The sequence below is a fragment of the Callorhinus ursinus genome, unplaced genomic scaffold (assembly GCF_003265705.2).
Source record: "Callorhinus ursinus isolate GAN/ISIS: 27379988/994484 unplaced genomic scaffold, GSC_fseal_2.0 scaffold1, whole genome shotgun sequence".
Taxonomy (NCBI): Eukaryota; Metazoa; Chordata; class Mammalia; order Carnivora; family Otariidae; genus Callorhinus; species Callorhinus ursinus.
In genome coordinates, this window is record NW_027397063.1 from 137,241,729 (window position 1) to 137,258,965 (window position 17,237).

General features: G+C 47.8%; 1 protein-coding gene across 3 annotated transcripts in view; it reads right to left on the reverse strand.

Moving 5' to 3' along the window:
* The window catches only part of GASK1A (golgi associated kinase 1A), a 50,932-nt gene that overhangs the window by 12,898 nt on the left and 20,797 nt on the right, over positions 1-17,237 (reverse strand). For all 3 annotated transcript variants that reach the window (XM_073901389.1, XM_073901400.1, XM_073901407.1), the window contains exon 2: positions 5,509-6,804. In XM_073901389.1, the coding sequence (XP_073757490.1) occupies positions 5,509-6,804 (1,296 nt within the window). The remainder of the gene's footprint in view (positions 1-5,508; positions 6,805-17,237) is intronic.

The window sequence follows — 17,237 nt, forward strand, 5'->3', positions numbered from 1 at the left end:
AAGAACATGGGCCCTTAAAAAAAAAAAAAAAAAAAAGGAACATGGGCCCTTGAAGAACCTGATATTGAGGGCACTGGGAAGGCCTTACCTTATTTTAATGGGGAAGTGTGACATGATCTGATTTATGATCATAGAAGTATGCACTCTGTGTCTGAACAGTTCTGTATGACCTTCGGAGCTCACCCTCCAACTTCCAGTTGCTATATGGCTTTGTCTAGGGGCTTTCCAAATTCCAGGGGATCCATTCCTCCAGGAGCAGCCCTCAACCAAAGATTGATGGGATATTTGGCTACAAAATAGGCTAATTCTGAGCATGTATTTAATACCTTTTCTCAGAAATTTTCCTATGGAACTAAGCCCCAGTCAGCCACGTGGTGACCTGCCTTGATATCATGCCCTTTATTGGCTGCCTGCCCCCCATCTCACTTCCCACCTCCCTCCAGCTGTCTCCTGAGATCGTCCCCCAGATAAACAACCTCGCCGGAATCCTGGACTCAGGGTCTGCCTGGGGAAGTCTTCCGTAAGGAGACTGGATTGGAGGGGACAAAAGTGGAGGCAGGGAGACACATCAGGAGGCTGTTGTGTTAGTCCAGGTAAGAAAAGATGATGACCTGGACCAAGATGGTGGCAGGTGAGGCTTCCTGGGATCTCGACTCTTAGGGATGTGAAGGCCCTTCACAAGCAGAAGTTGCAGAAAGACTTTCATGAGCCAACATTACCAGCTCCCAGTCCGTCTGAATTCTCCACATCTCACCCACCATCTAGCCAGTCACACACCCTCTAAGAGGAAGCACAGTATGAGAAAAGAGGCCCCTTTAAAAGAGAAAAAAGAGCAACGTGCCCAACCCCTAGCACTTCCTGCCCTCACTCTGGCGTCTGGGTCGAAGGCCCCTTTGGGTCCCAGGCACAACTCCTCTCAGGTTGGATTTGGCTTACAGTGAATGTGATGGTCATTAGCTCTTCCTGACCATGGCTTGGCTGTGCCATCATCACCGTCCCAAGAGGAGAGGGACTTTCTACCTTTTACCAGAGTGAATGCAACTCTGGTTGCAGGTGGCCGCCGACATTGAGCAGAGTGTTGTGAGCCCCGCTCAACAAACACACATACACACTCACCTACCCATTTTGTCCACCTGAGTAGAACCAGCCTCTCACTGATCTATTCAGAAGTGGTGGGCCCTCTCTTGGTCCTACTTCTTCCTATGACGCAGCCTGGATTGGGTGGGATGGTACCTACTCACAATTAGTACTTTATCTTTTCGTAGAGAAACCAGTTTATTAACCGAGAGCACCATCCTGGTCCTACTGGCTCTTGACTTAATTCATTAGGAGTTGCAGATGCCGTTAGTATCCCACCCCTACTCCCTTGGCACCCACTATTCCTGTACATACCAATGGCTTTCCACAGCAAGTGCTGCAGGTCTCTGCCTTAGCCCCGCTCTGGCTGAAGGATCTGGTTCGGCTGGCCAGCCCACAGGCCAGGCTACAAGTGCCACGAGGTCAATGCTCTCACGAGCAGTCTCAGCCACTGACAGCTGGGAGCTAGTGGGCAAATAACCCAGCTTTGGTCCTCAGGTGAGACAACTCTGGTCTATGGTCTACACACTCCCTCAATGATCTCAGCAGGATTGAGCTCCTGCTTGCCCACAGCAGTGTTGGGGCATCATTTGGAGTCCGTGAGGGTGTAGGGTTCAGGGGCATGGTGTGCGTGTGTGGGTGGCTATGGCGCATGCGGGCACAGAAGGCTCACATGTAAGTGTGCAATGTGTGTGTTTGGGGGTATGTAAATGATTTTCACTATTGTCCAGCATATATATGCTCCTCTCCAGCCCTTCCAGTCTGAGCAGACTCTACTTCCCTTCCCTGACATTAACTTGCTTTAGTCAGTGGAATACAAGCAGAAGTGACATTGGTAGAGGCCTTAAATGTGCTTTAGCAGTTTGGTTGAGTTTTGGGGGCTTCTCCATTTCCCATGAGAAGAGTTTGCCCAGGTACTGCTGCCCCTTCAGCCTGAGTTCCAGAATGAGAAACCAAGCAGACCTAAACCCAAACCACAGCTTGGAGCTAAGCTCAGTTGAGTCCAACTGACCCCTAGACCCTGGAGCAAGAAATAACGAGTTGGCATTTTAAACCATTGAGTTTTGGAGAGGTTTGTTAACATTTCAGCAATCACTAACTAATACAAGGTGTTAGATGGGATTTGCAAAGCATAGGGTATGCTTTGTGGGGAGTACAAGGAATGTGTACGTGTGCGGTGCTTGTGTATTTTGTGTTGGGGAAATGATATTTGTGATACACAAACACGAAAAAGCAAGGGTTTCTATTGGATAATACAAAACAAACGAGCAAGCACACCACAGAGTGGGCTGTAGATGGAGTGTGTACTCAGTTCCCAGTCAGAAGGCACCTCGGGCTCCTATGCGGGGAAACCCACATCCTGAAACCTCGTCTCTCTCTGACTTGCTAGCAGCTTCTAGGAAGGCAGCATCAGCCAGACAGGGGTGTTTGACTTGACTGGTGTTCAGCAAACCAAGGAAGAGGTGGCACAAGGCCATGCCAAGTAGCATCTGACCACACACCCAACCTGTGTGTGCCTTGGCTGCTGCAGCTTCCGTCCCCACAACAGGGCTTGGTGTCCGAGGAAGGGTCCACACAGCAGCTCTGGGAGATGGACAGAGGGGCTCTGTGTAGAGCAGAAAACTGCTGTGTGCACATCAGCTGGACTGGGGCTTTGCAAGGAGGTGCCTCCAATCTCAAGGCTCCAAGGCATCCCTGCAAGAGTCCCCTTTTCCTGACTCAGTCATGACCAGCTGAATAGGAACTCTGTGATTAAGAGGGTGAGCTCTGGAGTCAGACCGTACAGGCTCTGTCTCCGGTCCAGCAGCCATGACCTTGGGCAAGTAATTTAACCTCTCTGGACTTTAATTTCTCAACTTTAAAATAAGGATAAATACATCATCTCACTTGTGAGGTTGCTATGAGGATTGGATGAGTTAATTCCTATAAAGTTTGAGGGACTGTGCCTGCTTATTATTGCACACGTGCTACTCTCCGGGCACTGTATGACACGAACAGTCTTGCATGCGGAAACCACACAAGGTCAGTGTTATCATCTGACATAGGCCAGGCTCCCCCAGAGACAGACCTTGAGACAAGGATTCAAGCAAAAGCAGTTTGTGTGTGTGTATGTGTGTGAGAGAGAGAGAGAGAGAGAGAGAGCGAGAGCTAATCCAAAAACACAAGCAGGAAGCAGAGATGTGAGGCGCAGAGGGTGAACAATGACCACTGTGAGTAATCAGGGCTCAGTCCTGGTAAGGGACTCTGCGAGACACGTAGAACACACAGAGCTACCCTAGCCAGGGTGCCGGGGCTTTTATACCCTGGCTCCCATCAGTCACTGGAGGCTGCTCCTGGAAGTAGATAAGCAGCCGTCCCTGTTTGCCCAGGACTATAGGTTCTGTGGTCTGAGAAACTCCTCCTTCCCAACCTGGATGGTTGGTCACACTTCCTGGATTAGTGTTAGCTCCCCAGCATCCAGCCTGTCACATGTCACCCAGAGCAAGCCCACAGATGCTGGTGCTGGCAATTAGAAGCTACCACACATTATAATGGTCAGACCCAAGGGGGTGAGGTCAGGATGTCCAGCCCCATTTTATTTTATTTTAAAGATTTTATTTATTTATTTGACAGAGAGAGACACAGCGAGAGAGGGAACACAGGCAGGGGAGTGGGAGAGGGAGAAGCAGGCTTCCCACCAAGCAGGGAGCCCGATGCGGGGCTCGATCCCAGGACCCTGAGATCACGACCTGAGCCAAAGGCAGCCACTTAACGACTGAGCCACCCAGGCGCCCCTGTCCAGCGCCATTTTAGATGAAAGAAAAGCGAATCTCCGAGAGGCAAAGTAATCTGCTCAGTGTCACCCTGCAGGAAGGGGTCTGGGAGTGGGGGGTTCAAGCCCAGGTCTGGCTGAGGCCAAAGCCCATGCCGACCACTAGGCTCCACACTCCTCTTTCCACAAAGCAGCCTTTGTGGACACAGACTAGAGGAGCCGGAAGTACCTCAGGAGACCAGCTCGCCCACTGACCGGAAACGAACACGCACTGGCTGACAGGTAGCATTCATGGTTCTGGGGCTGGGGCCGTGGCGGGGGCGGGGGGATGATAGAGAATAAAGAGGTAGGGCCTACGCCCAAAAGGTGGGCATGGTAGCCTCTGAAGCAGGCATCGCTACTCAGCCATGTGGGAATGGACGCCCAAGGTTTCTAAACCATCCAATGTTTCAAAGGAAGCTGGATTTTTATGGGAAATCTCCAGAGTATTACATGTTGTCTAAGAAGTTTCTAAAAACCACATTGTGAACCAACCGTGTGTGGACCAAATCCAGCATATCAGCCCGTGGCTGCCTGAATTCTGTCCTGTGGCTCATCCGCTCACCCCCGTCGCTGAATCTAAGGGCTCGGGTTGGGGTCTTGCCTCAGTGGGCACCCCTACAGAAATGGGGGCCGGCTCAGTCTGCACTTAGTACACAAATCCACCCATTTTGAGCTTTTTTTCTTTTTTTATGTTAATTTCTGGACACATTTCCACACCTGTGTCTCCACAGCTGACGTCCAGAGCACAGGCCCCAGCACAGCCACACTCTTTATAGTTAGTAAACAGTCAGTGCCTGCGGTCCCCCCGTTAACCCTGTGCCCTGACTGCCCCATCCTTCCCTAGGATCCCCAGAAACTCCAGGGTTCACTTGTGGCACAGCAGGGACCTCAGCTGGCCTCGTGGCTGGAGTTCTTTCTCACTCTTCAGTGCCCAAGGGTCGTCCCTGTATCCTCCTGTGTCTCTCCCTCTCCCCACGGTTACTTTCTTTTTTAAATTAGGTCACAATCTTGAATCCTTGTTGATTCAAGGATATAATGTTATCAACAGTGATGTGCTGATAAATGTTTAACAACTAGCTCTCGGAAATAGTGGGGAGTCCTGATTTGCAGCATTTGCTGACTCCCATGGTGTAAATACTCCCACCCCGGCCACTTTCAAGCTACCAACATGACTGAATATGCAGTTGACAGGAGATGTGCAGTAGCTCACCACTGTAGAATGCTTACTATATAGATGCAAATAACTTAACAAGTACAGATAACAGTAAAATATAGTGAAATCATTGGGAATTAATGAGTTCTGAGTGTTTATTACCTTTTTTCTAATATAACTTATTATATTATTAGTTGATATTATCTCATTTTTAATAATGCCTGTGTTTCTCCACCAGGTCACAAAATTCCTGAAAATTCTGGGAATTGGCTCTTATTAGCCCATATGAGCTGATTCCAGCACACCACTGGTTGAATAAACACAGAGGCAGAAAAATAACAAAAACGGGTGCTTGGTGGTCAAAAGACAAGGATTGGAGGGGGAGTCACCAACCATCCTCAGGAGGGCAATTCCAGGTGCTCAATTCATCCCAAATCCCACACTTGCCCTGTTCTCCACCCTCACCTTGTCCAACCCCACATACCTGCAGCAGGAAGTCGAAGAGCGCCAGGCGTGCCCACTCAGTGTGGTGGATGCCCAGGCAGGGGGCCTGGCTTGGCCAGCTACAGCCATGTGCCAACAAGGCCTGGTACTGCAGCCAGCCCAAGGACAGAGAGTTCTGGTCATCCTCTGGGTCTCCCAGGTGCTGCACATCAGGCGCCCACCAGATGACAGGCCTGGTGCTACCATCCGTGTATCGGTAGGGCAGCAGGGAGTTGTGGAAGTTCCGGGCCACAGCAGGTAGGCTCCGGCGCAGCCCCAGCACCCGGTCCACATGGAAGGACAGGACTTCCGGCAGGTCCCCAGGTCTCTTGATCAGGCCACAGAGCCCCTGGGAGCAGAGATGGCTGAGCCCGGAAGACATGTTCTGAAGGGCACCCTCACTGGAGAAGCCAACCTGCAGCACCTGCCCATGGCCAGGGACCCTGGCTTTGCCCACCACCTCCCCCTGGGCCAACAGCTGGAGCATTTGCACATCATGCTCTGTGAGCCATGGGGGAACCTGCCCGCCGGTCCTCAAGCTGGCCAACAGCTCAGGGGTCTCGGCATCACACCAGACAGATTCTTGCAGATCCCCAAAAGAGCCAGGCCACCGGCGAGCCCCTGTAGCTGGGGTGGGATGCCCTGCTTGTCGCCTACCAGTCAAGGCTCCGTTCCTAGCTCCTGGCAGACTCTTGCTTTCCACTGGGCGGGGCCGGAGGGTGGGTCCAGCAGCAGCTCTCCAAGCCTGTAAAGCTGTCATGCCACGTCCTGTGACGGGGTCAACCAGGGTGCCAGTCTTATTCTGTGCCTCTCCGATGCGATTGTCATGCCAGGGGGTACCCAAATCTTTGCTTCCTGGACCCCTGACCTCACCGTCTCTCAGGAGCACAAGACGCGAGGTACTGAGTCTCAAATTTCCTGGAGAGGCCAAAGTAATGTCCCTCCTGACCCTCCCTGGACGCTTGCTGTCCTCTCCCAGGGACTTCCTGCTTCTGTCCACTGTCCCCCTGTGGCCTTGCTCCTCAGCACACACCGGGATGGAATTCCTAGGCAAGGACCAGCCTTTCCAGAACCCTAGGTCTCTTGCCCGCTGCCTCCAGCTGGAGCTCAGAGCCTGCCGGCTGTGGGGGCCAGTGGCTCCAGTGACCCCTTGGGGCTCCATGGGACCTGGGTCTGGGCCAGTGGCTGGATGCTGTGGGGGGAAGCGGGTGACAGTCACCATAGACAGAGTCATCAAGAAGCAGAATGCCATCACCCACCGCCTCTTGCCACGCAGCTTTCTCCAGAGCCAAGATGCCTGGGGGACAGGATAGAAAAAGAAAGTTTGAGACCTGGGAAAACGTCAGACCCAATCCACAAAACAACGGGGACAGTGAACGAACATCTTAGGTGTATGAAGAGGGAAGAGACCTGGAGTACACCTCACAGCCTTCAAGGGAGGAACGGGCAACCACAGCCAGTTGCGCTCCTGCTTCAAAGCTGAGCTTGCTTTGCCTTCCAGGGTAGCCTTTGCTGATGCTTGCAGGCGGACCTGGGCTTCTCCCCCTCGGATAAACCGCCATTATGACACCAGTCACCAAGCGCCATGAGTATCTCTTTTCACATCTGTCCCTCACCCCTGAGGGCTGGCCCCTCTCTTCATCTCCATGTGAGACCTAGGGCCCACTCCCTAAATCTCTAATTGTCTCCCAGACATGGCTTTCCCTTTTCCCGGGCACAAGGCTGCCCAGCTGCAGATGACCTTGCCCAGCCTCTCTGTGGCCATGTGACTCAGTCCTTGCCTAGGCACGTTTGCACGCCCCACTTGCTCATGTGGAAGTCGGATGCCCTGGCCTTTCTTAGCACACAGATGCGGTAGCACCAGCTCCAGGTGTGCTGGCAAGGACATACTCTGGGGCAGTGACTTTTAAACATGCTGTTCCTGGACCAGTAGCTTCAGTATCACCTGGGAACCTGTCAGAAAGGCAAATTCTCAGGCCCCACCCCTCGCCACCTGACTCCAAGGTGCCTATGCCGCTGGGAGCCAGCAGGTGGGTCTACGTCCCAGGGCCGTGCTGCCCCGATCTTGAACACCCTGCTTGAGGCAGGGCAGGGTGAGGACCAGTATGCTGAATAGCAGTGGGCAGATCAGATGAAGGCAGGGTTCTGATTTCCTCCCTCTCCAGTCAAGGCCCCCAGGGCCACAGGGCAGGGAGACAAAGCCTAGAGAAGATCTTCCTCGGAAATGCGGGCTCTGAAAACTTGGATTTCATCTGGAATCCCTTGCCTGCTTGCTGGAGATGGGCTGGAACAATGGTTTTCAAATCCGCCCAGAGGGTTCCTTCATGGTCTACCATGGGGTAAAGGTTTAGGAGAGGACTTCTGTGCGCTCTGTATCTCCCTACACACACACACACACACACACACACACACACACACACACACACACACATTAAATAAATAGACACATACATGCACATGTACACACACTTCCACCAAAAGAGCTCTGTGTTCTTTCACTAGGTAGGTTTAGCCCATTTATGTTACGTGATATGCTATACGTCTTTAGTCTGTTTGTCATTAAATTTTATGGCATATTTTTTGTATTTATAATTTGGAATTCTTTCACTATGTTTTCAGTTACCTTTATTTTGTTTTATGGTGTATACCTTGATGCTTGTATGCCCTTAGTTGTCTAGCTCTTTAAATAGTCGTTCTGAATCCCTAGTAAGAACAGTCATAAAATGAGCACCCATCTTCTTTCCTGTCCCCTACCATTCTTCTGCTAGTCAATATTCATCACTCGCATTATCATTTTAATGTTTGCCTTCGTACAATTAAAGATGCCCACATTTCTACTATATCTGGCGGCTTTAAATGATATTCTTTGGTTCTCTGCTCTTATTAATGAATAGCATGTTTATTCTTTCTCCCACCCTTTCCCTGATACCCCTCCCAAATTTGTATATTTGTATCGTTTTTATATTATTCGAATATAAAACTTGTACATTCTATCCCTTTAGTCCAATACTCACATTGTTCAGGTCTTCGCCCTTCAGTGAAGTACCTTCTTTGCATACCTCCTGTCCCTCTTGCCCTGGTTTTTCATTATTTCTTGGTTGACTGCAGCCAAAAATCCATAATTTTCTCGAGACGTGCTCATGGGACAAGATTCCCTGAGTTCCTGCATGTTCAAAACTATTTTTCTACAGCATTCACGCCCGAAGGAAAGTTTGACTAGAAAGAAAATATTTTGGCACAGGTTCTTTCTCCGAATGGCTTGTGGGTCCTACTGCACCGAATAGAAGGGAACTTTTATCCTGCCTGCTTGTCGTAAGAACTCTTTCTTTTTCTTTACACTTTTCCCCCAGCTTTATTGAAGTATATTTGACAAATAAAAATTGTATATATTTAAAGTATATAATGTGATGATTTGATCTGTGTATACATTATGAAATGATCACCACAATCAAGTTATTTAGCACACTCATCACTTCACCTAGTTACCTTTGTGTGTGTGTGTGTGTGTGTGTGTGTTGAAAATGCTTAAGATCTACTCTCTGCAAATTTCAGGTGTACAATATGGTATTATTAACTACAGTCACCTACTGTACATTAGATCCTCAGAACTTACTTACCTAATAACTGGAAGTCTATATATTCTTTGACCAATGTCTCCCCATTGCCCCTGCCCCTTCCCAAGCCCTGGTAACCACCATTCTACTCTCTGTTTCTACGAGCCCAACATTTTTTTTAGATTCCACATACAAATGATAACCATAGAGTACCATATAGCATTTCTCTGTCTACTTTATTTCACTTAGCAAAATGCCCTCATGGTTCATCCATGTTGTCACGATTGGCAGGATTTCCTTCTCTTGTTTTATGGCTGAATAATATTGTGTTGTGTATGTATACATTTTCTTTATCCATTCATCTATCAGTGGACATGTAGGTTGTTTCCATATCCTGGCTATGTTGAATAAGGCTGCAATGAGCATAGAATTGCAGGTGTCTCCTTAAGATACCGATTTCATGCGCTTCAGATAAACACCCACAAGTGGGATTGCTGGATCATCTGATAGTTCCATCTTTTAGTTTTCTGAGGAACATCAGTGCACAAGGGTTCCCCCTTCTCCACATCCTCACCAACACTTGTTATCTCTTGTCTCTTTGACAGGAGCCATTCTGACAGGTGTGACGTGATCTTTTGTTTTCTTTGAAGTCCAGTGATGTTAATAGAATATACCTCAGGGTTGACTTTCCTGGGTCAATTTTTCTGGGTGTAATCTACCTTGTTAGAAAAGGTAGATTTAAATATTTTATTTCACCAAAGTTTTCTTAGACTAAATATTAAGTATGTTTTCCATTCCACTATTTTATTTTTATTTTTTCTTTGGGCTCTTTAATTATATATGTGTTGGATCTCCTCTGTCTGTCCTGTGCATATCTTTCATCCCCTAACCCTTTCTAACCATTTTCATTTCAGTTTGGTCATTTTTCTTATTTCTATATTCTATTTGGCTGATTGTGTTTTCCCCAATATTCACTCACCCTTGTGTACTTTCAAATTTCTACCAAATTCCTACGAATTTCTACTATTCCCTGTTTCTTTCCAGCTCGTATTTTACTTCTTCCTGCTATCTTACCATTTTTTTTTTCTTGAGTTCTTGCATTTCTCTTTCGTAGTGTTTCTTCAGAGAGGTATTTTCTCATTAAGCTTTAAAAATTCATAATGAAGCGATTGTTCAAAATTTTCACCTATTTCAGGGTGACTGACCTTAATCTGCTCATAAACTTTGCTGTTTATTGTTCCCTTTTTCTCTTACAGTGTCTCTGCATGGATGCTGAACTCCTTTTATGAGTTAGACAAGTCAGTTGAAAGAGGTTCCTATAAGAGGGGCCTGAGTTGAATTTGAAATCATGACCAGGCTGCTTCCTGCAAATCTGGCTTGTGAGCAGATCCTTCATATATCCTCTCCTCTGCCTCAAAAAAAGGAAAAAGGAATTTGCATTTTGTCTTCCGTTCTCTTTGTTGCTTTCAGATGGTTTCCAGGAGACGGTGGCAAGAATGCTGAGTTTATGTGGCCATGTTCATAGTAACAGGCCTTAGTGGCACATTTTTAAGAAGAAAGGAACATGCCCTTACAGAATGCAGTGACTTGGCCAGGCCACAGAACAACCGACTTTTTCCAACTTCTGTGGTCTGCAGCCACAGCACCCAAACAGCTCCGGGAAGTCCAAGAGCTTTGCTCCTTCTGTACATGTTCACAAGATCTATTCACTAGCTTTGTGGGAATTGAGTGCTGCCTCCAGGTATGCTGGCCACTTAACACCCCCAAGGGACCACCCTTCAAGAGTGTCATGGAGCAGGAAGAGAGGTGGCCCCCCTGTCACAGTGAGATTTCTAGGAGTCAGAGGGGAAGGTGTCACTAACAAGATGTTCTCTACTCTGTATGATTTCTCACCATCTCCACCACCTCTAAACATGCCCTTCCTGTTTCCAATCTGCTGAAAGGTAGCACCATCCACCCAGACATCCAAGCCAGAAATCTGGGCCAGATCTCCATTCCGCCCTTCCCTCTGCCCCATACATCCAAGTCTTGCAAATTTTTCCTCCTACACATCTCTGGAATCAGTTCATCTCTCATTGGCCACTCTGTGTCTACCCTCTTCTTTACTAGGATACCTAACTGGTCTCTCCCTCCACTCCTGCTCCTCCGCCATCCACTCGCCACACACTCGATCATATCCCTCAAAGCCTGTCTGGAGAAAGTCTAAATGCCTGGAGTGCTTGGCCATGCTGAACTTTTATTTCCTGGACAGTGCCAGACCCTCTCTATCTTCACTTCACACATGCTGTTCCCTCTGCCTGGAACATCGCTCTCCCCCTATTCTCATTCTTTAGGTCCTCCCCAGGAAGCCTTCTACAGAGGCCCCTCAGTGGGCTGGGTGCCCTAGCTATGAGCTCCCATAACACCCTGCTCCTCCCTGAGCACACCCTTTCACTCTTTACTATATTTGACCATTTGAAGTCTGTCAATCCACGTGGGCGGGACACTGGATCCCGTGCTGTTGTGTCTTGGGACTATCACAGTGCCCACCACACAGGAGGCTCCGTATGAGACGAGCCCTCAGATAAGAGGGGCTTTCGGAGGGGGACAGACACCGATCCCTGGCCTAGGGCACTGCAAGTCTGCTGGTGAGAAGGGGCTCCTCCAATTCTGCGCTTCTTCTTTGTTTGGGGCTCCAGGAGCTTTCTCTCTGTAGAAGATGCTTTTGGTGCCCCACGTTGTGGTCCTCTTGGCCCCCAACAGATTCCCACTGCCCCACAGTGGACAATCCCTTGCACACTGACAGCTTCCCACCTCAAGTGCCTGATGCACTCTCTGCTTTCTTGCCTGCTCTGCAGGGGGACACAGAGGAAGGTAATACCTTTGGCAACAACCCTCAGCCCAAAGGGGACAAAATCAGTGGATAAATGCTCAGTCACCATCCTTCAGAGGGACAATTCTGAAAGGCATGGAAATGAGCCTTTTTTCTATAAAACAGATGATTCTTGTCACCCCCTAAGATGTCTTTACCTGATAATCCTTCCGAAGTGAGATTCTAAATTTTGTCCTGATTAGATATATTTTTAATTTGGCCTTTATTACTATTTAAAATACACACACACACACACACACACACACACAATACATGCATTAATAAGCACAGTGAACAACCCAAATAATGTTAAGAAAATCAAATAAAATGTGAACATCTTTTCCTCTCCCCAGAGGGGGCCACAGTCAACAGTTTGGATGTACATCTTCCTAGGCCTGTTTCTTTTCTTTCCGTTAAGACATGCACGTCTGTCATGATGTATTAATTGCCTGTGACTGCCACAATACATATCCACAGACCTGATGGCTTAAAACAACAGAAATGTGTCCAATATCAGTTTCACTAAGCCAAAATCAAGGTACCAGCTCCCTGTGGAGGCTCTAGGGGAGAACCTTCCAGCTTTGGTGGCTGCTGACATTCCTTGGCTTGAGGCCCCATCATTCCAATCTGTGGTCACTGCGCCTCCTCCTTTTTTTTTTTTTTTAACTGTTTAGGGTAGGGAATTTTATTTATTTTTTATTTATTTTTTAAGATTTTATTTATTTATTTGAGAGAGAGAGAGCACGTGTGCACACACAGAGAGAGGGAGAAGCAGGCTTTCCTACTGAGCGGGGAGCCCCACATCGGGCTCCCTGCTCAGCGGGAGGCCTGCTTCTCCCTCTCCCACTCCCCCTGCTTGTGTTCCTGCTCTCGCTGTGTCTCTCTCTCTGTCAAATAAATAAATAAAATCTTTAAAAAAAACAAAACAACTGAGCTATCCAAGTGCCCCAATGTCTCCTCCTTTTCTATGTGCATTAGAAAACTCTCTTTCCCTCCCTCTTAACAAGGACACACGTGAGGGCATTTAGGGCTCACTTGGATAATCCAGGATAAGCTCCCCATCTCAAGATCCTTAACTTAGATATGCAAACACCATTTTTTCCAAATAAGGTAACATTCACAGATTTCAGGCATTAAGACATGGATGTCTTTTGGGGGATTACTTTTTCATCTACTATACATAGTAATTACTTTTACATAAAAGAGAGGATCATTCCACAACTTGCTCGTTGAACATAATTAAGATGTCTTGAAGCTTTTCCCGTATCTGTCTATATAAAGTTACTTAATTGCTGCTTAATAGTTCACAGCGGGAATATTCCATAGTTTCTTTAACCATTCCACTATAGGGAGACTATTTCGATCATTCCCGATTTTTATTATAGCAAATGGCGCTGCACTGAACACACAGCACATGCAGCTCTGGGGGGAACTGTGAGGATTTCTCTACAGGAGACACCCAGAGACGAAGTCGTTGGGTCCCACCGCTTACAGATATTAACTCTTCAACGTATATCAGTTATTATCTCATTAAATCCTCACGCATATGAGGGAAATGGGAATGCTTTCATTCCTATTTTACAGCTGAGAAAACTGAAAGGTCCAGAGTGCTAACATTTGCCCACGGTCCCACAGCTGGCAAGAATACCAATATTTTGAATTAAAACTAAAAGGAGAAATGGCCATAGAAAAAGAAATCTGTTTGGTTTTTTCTTTCCCTTCTAAAAAGGAAAATATGTTTTCATGTTGGGTTCATAATCTGTATTTTCAAACTTTTGGATACCCCTAGGGAAAAATTAGTCATCTTTTTAAAAGTGTTTGAAGAAGACAGACTGTTTTGATCCTCTTCTTGGCTTACTTGGCTTCAGGCAACCTGGAGAAAGTTGGTAATTGTGTGGTTGTGCAGAAAGAAAGGTTCAAAACGGCCATGAGCAGATGTCCCCACAGGGCCACCCAAGTAAAGCTTTGGGAAAAGAAAAGCAGCTTTGATCAAACTGAGAAAAACATCCTCTAAAGAGAAATATTCAGCTGAATAACAAAGAGGACATTAGAGAAGGGGAAAGGGGATTGATGCATGATATTCTAGAAAGTTTGCTGATGGGACCCAACAGACTCCATCACCGCCCACTTGCCAGCTGGACCCGCCCCCGATCTCCCCATCCAACACCTGCACACTACCTTTGCTGCCCTGGGATGATGCTGGTAGGCAGGAAAGTGGACGGGTGTGACCTTCACTGTCTATTCCTACGGCGGCTCCATTTCTCCTGCCCGCCTCTAACCCCCGCCACCCACGCTTTCTCCAAGCCTCTTTCCTTCCCCTTAATTCCTCAGAGAAGATGCCCACGGGCCTGTCAGTCACGTCCACCCACAGCTGCAGAGGACTGAAAGAGGGGGTGGCCAGAGAAAAAGGGGATTTGGGGAAAACACAGCTGAGTTCTAGATCAGCTTCTGCCCTTTCCACCTGTGTGACAACGGGCAAGCCACACAACCTCTCTGGCCCGTTTCCTCAGTCATAAAATGGGGAAGAATGAGATAGTTCCTCCCTCCAAGGATTGCCATGAGAAGTAAATGAGTCAAAATAGGTAAAGGGTCCGCCACATAGTTTGGTACGTTTAAATGAGTAGTGGGATCAATGTTTCTGCCTCCTCTTTCTAAACTCCCTTTACCTGGGACGCCTGGGTGGCTCAGTCAGTTAAGCGTCTGCCTTCGGCTCGGGTCATGAACCCAGGGCCCTGGGATCGAGTCCTGCATGGGGCTCCCCACTCCGCTGGGAGTTTGCCTCTCTCTCTTTCTCTCTGTCTCTCATGAATAAATAAATAAAAAATCTTCAAAAAAAATTAACTCCGTTTACCTTTCTGGGATCTGAAAAATACCCATTCCCTTTCTTGCATTTGGCATATTGTAATGTCAGAATAAAAAATGGGATATTTGGGAGCACAGCTCAAGGTAGAGACATAATGAGAAACTCCTTCATCATAAAACTACAAGTGTAAACTAAGAGGAGGCCACCTTGGCACTGGGAAAGGTCTTGTCCTACAGAGGTTCCATCCAAAGACATCAGGGATGGAACAGGAAGGAATTGCTTGGCTTAAAATCACGTTGGAAGGTGAAGAGTGGAGGGTAGGAGCCAGGAAGGAAGTATGTGCAGGGACTAAAGGAAAAGGCAGATTTTCACAAGAATGGGGTTTGGGCTCCCTAGCAACTGTGGGAAGGAAAGCCGAAAGAGTAGAAAAGAGCCCAGCCCACTGAGAACCTGGGAACCTGTGCTGGGCTGGGGACAGGAGCCACCACCAAACCCCCTATCATTGCCGCCATAGAGGGTGGGAGACCGCTCTTCAACATGAAGTGAAGGACAGCGTCATTGGTGGTATTATCTGTTCACTATTCTTCCTTCTTCCTCACCTTGGGGGTTTCACTGAAGATAGAGTCTACCTCCCACCCATTGTCTTTGACCTGGGCCACGTGACCTGCTTTTACCAATGGAATGTTAGTGGACATCACATATGCCACATCCTCCTAGAGGCTTTGAATGTACTTACATGGTTTGACTTGCCTCCTTACAAACTTGTCCTCCGCCACGAGAGGCGTATGCCCCAGGTGAGGCACCTGGAAGGGACCTGAATCCAATCCCCAGCCTGCAGCCAAACCAGCCACACCCACACATAGGCATAGGTGTATATTGTAAGCCATTGAGATTGGGAGGTTTTTTATTATGCAGCATTATCATAGCAGAAGTTAACTAACACAGTTAGTTTCGTGGTTTCTGTTGGGCTCAGTGTGGGCCCTCGGTCAGAGAACAGTAAGGCAGTTTAGTAATGAAATACAGTGCCTTCCCTTAACTAATAAGGGTATAGTGCTGTCACCACAGATGGGCTCAGGCTATGATGCATACAATAATAGTGCACCCTGGTCACAAATATGTCCCATGAATGGGTTACTTTCATAAGATGGGCAGATGGCATTGAGGGAGACTTCTGTTAAATGGAAACCAGAGAGGTCTTTTGAGAAGGGCTTTTTTGAAGAATTCCAACACAAACCTGGTGGCCTTTGCACTGAGACAATTTCAGAAACAAGGACACTTGGAGGAAAGGACTCGATTACAGTTTGTATTCTAACAGCCAGCAGGAGACTTTTTTTTTTTCCCCATTTCTAAAGGGTCGCAGGGAAAGGAATGCTCATCTACTTCGGGAAAATCCAGTCAGGATTGACTTTTGGGCCCTAGCTCTCCCTTCCCAGAAGGCCTTGCTCTGAACACTGACATCCCCCGTGCTTAACAACTATGATTCCCACTGGCTGCTGCATGGGACCAAGTGGCAGAGACAGAGGCAAAGCCATCTTTTCTCAATTCCCAGGTGTCAGAAAAAGATGACAGAACCCTGGACCTCCACTAAACTGCCATGGATGATGGGATAACATGCTGGGCAGGGAAGGTGGAGAGAAGACAGAGGTCACAGGTTCCTCTCCCCATCAAAACAGATAAAATTACAAAGCATTTGTAAAGTGTTTCTTGGTGGGAGTTTTCTGAGGGAAGCCATGTGATTGTGTGTGTGTGTGTGTGTGTGTGTGTGTGTGTGTGTGTGTGTGTGTAATAAAGCTCATGTTTGGCCTTGGTTCTAGAGTCATCACTAAAGATGTCAAAGACCCTTCCATTCTGCTCCCCGACCTCTGCTCTTTTAAACTAAACAATCCCCATTGGCTGATCACTGATTCATCACTACTCAGACCCTGAGTGAGACTGGCAGAGATTTTGAATTTGGAGTTTCTGTTCCATTTTTTAAAGATCAGTTAAATAATTTTCATAACAAAACCATGACTGGAGTGAAAGGGAATACATAAGCATATTTTCAGAGGGCTGGATTAAAACCACATGTCAGTCCTGTGAGTAACACTGCATGCTAGACCTGGTCAAACTCTGCTTTCCTTGGCTGAACCCAGAGTCAGGCTCCAGGCAGGGGAAATTGGCCTGACATATGCCTGGGGGCAAAGGCGAAAGGCACACCCCATTAGAACTTCCAGGCACACAGTGTCCCTCTCCCAGTAAGATCTGTTGGGTCCTGGGAGGCTGGAGCTGTTGTTCCACTGTGGGCAGGATCCCAGGCTGCCTGGCTCCTAAGCCACCACCTAGCCAGGCCCTCTTGCTCAGCTTCACTGGAGAGTTGTGACTTTTCCTTCCACATCAGCAACTTCAAGAAGAGAAAGGACTTTTGCCCCTGTAATTTCTAGCCCAGACAATTTCCAGGAAAAAGAAACACCTGAAACACACACACACAATAACTAACGATAACTAACACTTATTCAGTGTTCACTATGTACCTGGGACTGTTT